This window comes from Anopheles gambiae, chromosome 2, assembly GCF_943734735.2.
Source record: "Anopheles gambiae chromosome 2, idAnoGambNW_F1_1, whole genome shotgun sequence".
In the NCBI taxonomy this organism is placed as follows: domain Eukaryota; kingdom Metazoa; phylum Arthropoda; class Insecta; order Diptera; family Culicidae; genus Anopheles; species Anopheles gambiae.
The window spans coordinates 57510368-57516719 of NC_064601.1; the positions used below are offsets into that span (position 1 = coordinate 57510368).

A 6352-nucleotide genomic window follows, 5' to 3' on the forward strand; every position below is an offset into this window, starting at 1 on the left:
TAGCCAACATCAGCTGAATTAACCAGGGCAGATTAACTGGGTCTTTAAAATAGATTTACTTACTAAAATGGGTCAAATATTATTTATAATAATGTGGTATGTAACACATAAGACCTTTTATTGCCGTGTTTATTGTGTTTTAGATTATGTTAACTTCATTTAGCGAATGACTCAACCGTTTAAAATAAAATAAAAATTAATTTCCTCGTCGTTAAATGAATTACAAATCAGCATCGACAAGAACTACCAAAGACATTATTATTTTTACGACATTACGATACAAAAATTGTATTCCTAACTTATCAAAATCATAGGTGTACTGTGTCACAGCCTTTCCTATTTGTGAATAAAATAGATAAACTTAATAAGTACAATAACAAATATCGAGAACAATCAAAGCAGCAAATTGATGTATCAGTCGTATTTGAGCAACACCTGGAACCCCCGGTAAAGCACCAAGCATAATTGACGGGTTGCTGTACGTGGAAAAAGAAGAACTGTGAATATGACTCGGCAAATCAAGTGTATTTTCTAGCATAAAAGAACTAAAATCAGGAGACTATTGAAAACAATTAAATTAACAATTAGCTGAGTTGATAATATTCTGGAGCGAAATCATTCGCTAGATTGCTGAGAAAATTGAAATCAGACGAATTGGAATTGTCCATGCTAACCATAGCGGCTGCTTTTGATTGAGTTGTACTAGTGCTGCTACCTGGTGGACAGCCGTTGAACGAGCAATGCTCGCCTGTGGTAATATCGTGATGGTTTTCGATATGGGTTGTTGTCTTGGCTACAGTAGCGTTATTCACACCAGATACTCCGGTAGGGTTTGAATGCGTTTGCTGTTGATGAGGGAAAACTTGTAATTGCTGAATGCTGTGATGTTGAAAAGCGTGCTGGTGGTGGTGATTTTGCTGCGATTGGTGCTGTTGATGTTGATGTTGTTGTTCATAATATGCACTAGCTAGGTGGGACGATTGATGGAAGGCATAGGATTCACAGGATTCATTGCCTATTCCACCTGGTAGTGCAGCATCAATACCAGCGTACGGTGCATTGCCTTGATACTCCATGTTATTGTTAGAAGCTACAGTATTATGTTGAAAGGAACCCATGCTGTCGTAGTAGTGATTTTGTCCAACTAAACTCATCTTGGTATGTTCATAGTAGCCTGTCCCACCACCAAACTCGTGCTGTGGATCATAATCATTCGAATAGTAATGCTGTCCACTTGGAACATATTGGCCGGCGCCGTTATGGCCTGTATCGCAGCTGTTATAAAAAGGTTGATTCTGTGACTGGAACGTTGGATCATTTTGCATTTGTTGTTGGTGGTGCAACTTTTGGGAATTATCTTGTACTAAGGGCTTAGTGCTAAAACCCTTTAAACTCTGAGCGGGATTGTAATCTATTTTCTGTGCACCCTGGTAGCTATCATTGAGTATGTGTTGGGTATTGGTATAAATTGCTCCAGGGGGCACGACTGTTTTCTGATAATGCTGATATGATGGTTGATAGTGCAACCCACATTCCGTTTTACTAAAATATTCCTGTTGCTTATTATTGAAATAAATTCCTCCAGCAGAAGGTCCCGTAGTTGCAGGCGATCCTTCAATTTCATGGCCAATGACTGGTCCAGGTGGACATTTATGTTTTATGACTCCGTACGAATGATTGGGATGATTATAGTATAACTGAAGATTATTGTTGTTGTTACTGTTGTTATTGTTGCTATTTATATTGTTGGTCGGAGAAATGGCTGAAGAAGAAACTGGACTGTGCGGAATAGGTATTGCTGCTGATGGGGGACCAGATATCAGCCCATTATCTTTTGGGTAGCCAGAGTTATCGTAGCTTTTGAAAGAATTGCTATTACTAACTTTAGTTGAGCTAACCGATTCTTTCTTTATCGCCTGTCCGGTGAAGTGAAACGAAAAAAAGGAGATTCATCGTGTATTGTTCATCGGTATTGAATTTTCTCCATTTACAAATACTTACGTCAGATTTTTTCTTAACTTTGGCGTGTACATCATCCTCCTCATCGATGCTATCCGTGGAGGCTACACTTGAATCAGCACTGACTGCGTTGGTTCCGCCACACGTGCTTCCACCACCACCAGTCGGAGTGCTTATATCGATGGTGGAATTCGGTGTCATAACTGGTAGAGTTTCAATTGGATGTTAAAGATAGATTCTCATCAATTTATTTGACTTGTTGTTCAATTTTCGCCGTGACGACCCAAGTGACATTTGTTCTAAATGTTTAACCATAATCTGCTCGAATGTTGCTCGAGATACTAAAATATGTGGATTTGTGTGTGATAAACCGTGTAAAAAGTGTCAAAATTTCGTTTGTGCGTGTGAATGACCTTATTTTATAGGATGATGATGGCGTCCAATTCGTTTTAGATTAATTTGTTTGAATAATTGGCGAAAAAAGAAGATACATTTCGTACGGCGTTATTTTGTGTCAATACGATGGTTTTTTGTATAAAATGACTACACAACCTGTAATAAGAATTGGAAACGTAATTTCCCAAAGGAAAGAGAAGAAAGCATCGAAAAATACACCCCACAGTCGAATTTAAACGGCTTGTTCTAAAAGTCCCTTAAACTGGTACAGTTTAAGGGAAGTTTAAGGGAAATAGCTCGAAACCCCAATTTTAGAACTCTAAAATGTCAATTGAAAATTGACATTTTCGAGCACGAATGACCGGGAATTCGAGCAAATTTACTTAAACTTCCCTTAACACTAGAACCGCCGGGCTTTTCAACCTCACTAGAACCGCCAGATGGGACAATTTTGTCCCATTAGTTATGTGTAAATATTTGGACATGTTTATTATTACCTAAGGGTTTCTTGTGGATAGATAATTAATAAACATTATAATTAGGTATAATGAAGCTTCATTCGTAACTCAATCAATGATAAAATTGAATTGTGATCATATGAACCGCATACCAAATATATCAAAGCCAGTTTTCTGTAGAATAATATAACATTACAGAGCTTCTAGTGATAAACTCCTTATGATAATTTTATTATAGATAGTTATTGCTTACAGGGTTGAACAACAGTAAATCTAGGCTTACAGCCATAAATTATTTAAACAATCAACTGATAAGTAGGGTTTTTATGATAATGAAACAAGTCTAATGTTCAAAGTTGTTTGGGTATAGGAAAACGTATATGACTCGCTTTAGAAACATTACAAAAATTCGATGTCAACACAGCTCTAAATGGTCAAAAGAAGAGGACAAGGCTTTTTTCGAAAACAAAAGGAACACCTAGATTAATTATTTCAATCATCTAAAACACATCTTTGTTTCATCAGAACCTGGCTCACATGAAACATGAAAGTTCTTTGCCTAGCTTGATAAGAAAATCGCGTCTAGATATCTTTTCTGATGTAAGTTCTTTGCACAAAACCCAATCATTGATTCCCGCCAAATCCAGAATAAGAAAAAAATGAATGAACAGGCCATCTTCTACTAGCACTTTTCACGGAGTACTGTCTACGTATACTTTCTACCCAGTGCTGCCAAACTTGCAGAAGCACATCCGTCACTCGTCGACAGCAGATATACCAGCCTCTACTACGTATTTTGCCTATGGGACAAAAATGTCCCATATGGCGGTTCTAGGATAAAAATGATTTTTTTAAAGAACCATATGGGATACAATTATTTTTATTAGCGCATTCGAAAGATCGTTCAAAATAAATAAAAGTCAGAAAATTTCAATGGTTTGTCACGACGGCAAGCGGAATAACACACCTTTTTCGAGTGCGATGGGACAAAAAAGTCCCATCGGCGGTTCTAGTGTTAAACGGCACCATTTTACGGGAATCTAGATAAAATTCTTGAAAATCAACTGTGATGCGGCTTTTCGATACTTTATTCTAGATTCACACGGAAATGAATGTCCTATCGTTATAGCTGATCATGTACCAATTTTATACTTACTGGGTTTTCGAGGATTATATAGACATGTTCAGCGAGTTGTAGATTTGTTCAGGCATTTCAGCGAGATATAGAATTGTTCGGAAGTAGGCGTTGACATGTTCGGTTATACTGTAGAGTTGTCACTTTTGTATCCCTTGGACTGCAACTTGCATCATACGCATCAGAAGGTAAATAACGGTTTAAGAAAAAATATGTTTTATTCAACTAATTTATGTATTAAACAGCTTGGGAATGGTTATTTGCTACTTTTATGGCTTATTTACTTACTTATCCGGCGCTACAACCGCTTTGCGGTCTTGGCCTGCCTCAGGAGTGTCCGAAACCGCTCACGGTCTCGCGCCTTCGTCTGCCAGTCCGTTATCCCGGCCTTAATGGCGGACGCTTCCACGCCATCTTGCCACCTCAATTTGGGCCTACCACGCCTCCTCTGTCCTTGTGGAGGGCTTAAAAAGACTTTACGGGCTGGGTCGTCCGTTCCCATGCGTATAACATGGCCAGCCCACCGGATCCTGGCGAGCTTTATACGCTGTACGACAGTGAGGTCGCCGTACATCTCGTATAGCTCGTCATTATAGCGGCTCCTCCATTGTCCTTCCACACATACGGGGCCAAGTATCCTTCTGAGCATCTTCCTCTCGAATGCGGCCTTAAACTGGAGCCTTAAACTTCCCTTAAACTGCACCACTTTAAGAGAATTTAGAAAAAGGCCTTTAAAATCAACTGTGATGCGGAGTTTTCGTTGTTTTCTTTTAGATTCGCTTGGAAAGGATGATGTCCTATCGTTATAGTTGGTCATGTTGCCGTTTTATACATATATAACATCGATTTTTTTTTATAAAATAACATGACACAAAATTTGCCTTTGTTTCGCCCCTAGTTTTAGCAGTTATAATTATAGCACCACGAAAGCAGGTATAACAGTCCAATTTGTAGTATACCAAACACCTGCATTTTAACATTTTATTTTGCAAAAATTCACAAAAATTAAAATAGTGATCTTTTCGACGAACAACACCACAAAAAAAAACAAAAATATATATATATATATATATATCTATATATATATATATATATATATATATATATATATATATATATATATATATATATATATATATATATATATATATATATATATATATATATATATATATATATATATATATATATATATATATATATATATATATATATATATATATATATATATATATATATATATATATATATATATTTTTTTTTTTTTTTTTTTATTTTTTTTTATTTTTTTTTTGTGGCGTTGTTCGTCGAAAATATCACTATTTTAATTTTTGTGAATTTTTGCAAAATAAAATGTTAAAATGCAGGTGGTTGGTATACTACAAATTGGACTGTTATACCTGCTCTCGGGGTGCTATAATTATAACTGCAAAAACTAGGGGCGAAAAAACGCCCAAGGCCAGCAAGCTCTTTAATGCAAGGGCTCTAAGACTGTGAACTTGTATGGCGTGCGATCCTTCGCACGCCCTCGCAAATCGCTGTCATCTGCATGGCGGGAATGGCGTTATGGTTGAAAATTAGAACAAATGTCACTTCTCAACCCAACCTAACCCAAGTGACATATATATATATATATATATATATATATATATATATATATATATATATATATATATATATATATATATATATATATATATATATATATATATATATATATATATATATATATATATATATATATCAATAAAAAATTAATATTATTTTAAAATACCATAAGATTTCGAGCAGACGATTTCGCTCGCAATCCTCGCAATGTTTAATGGGACTGCACCAGTTTAAGGGACTTTTAACAAGCCGATTAAAATCGACTGTGATGTGGCTTTTTCTTTGCTTTCTTCTCTGTCCTTCATTAAATAACGTTTGCAATCCTTATCACTGGAAGTATTTTTATACAACAAAGAAACACAAAATTTTCACAAAATAATGACGCGCAAAATGTTCCTTATTTTTACGCCAAATATTAAAGCAAGCGAATCTAAAACGAATTGGACGCCATCGTCATCCGATAGAAAAATGTCATACACACGCACAAACGAAAATTTGACGCGTTTATCATAGTTTATCAGTTGGCTCTTGACTGCTGAATTGATCAGACGTGTTTTTTCTAACAGCAAGAGTACTTATCGACACTAAACGAACGAACGAATTGTCATGGAGACAATGAAACCACGGCCCACAAGGGCAAACACTTTTAAATTAGTGTACGAGGGGATTCCGAGACGCCCTTCCCGCTCAGAGGTGATTGACTTTATAGTCGATACACTCAAAGCCGGAGAGGTCGTCACAAGAATTCAATTGTGCACCTCGACGGCAATCGTTTACGTTGAGACGGAAACGATGC

General features: G+C 36.4%; 1 protein-coding gene across 2 annotated transcripts; it reads right to left on the bottom strand.

The window, feature by feature from the left end:
* Positions 1–504: 504 nt before the first annotated feature.
* Positions 505–4828, bottom strand: LOC133391043 (homeotic protein proboscipedia-like). 2 transcript variants are annotated; one of them, XM_061640961.1, is made up of 4 exons: positions 4237–4828; positions 3970–4114; positions 2002–2511; positions 505–1916 (listed from the first exon to the last, which is right to left on the bottom strand). In XM_061640961.1, the coding sequence occupies exons 3-4, from the start codon at positions 2158–2160 to the stop codon at positions 585–587; spliced, it is 1491 nt and encodes a 496-aa protein (XP_061496945.1). In that variant the 5' UTR covers positions 2161–2511; positions 3970–4114; positions 4237–4828; the 3' UTR covers positions 505–584. The 2 variants fall into 2 exon arrangements, with proteins under 2 accessions (XP_061496945.1, XP_061496946.1); XM_061640962.1 differs by lacking the exon at positions 4237–4828 and having other exon boundaries at positions 2002–2162; positions 3970–4131.
* Positions 4829–6352: the final 1524 nt, after the last annotated feature.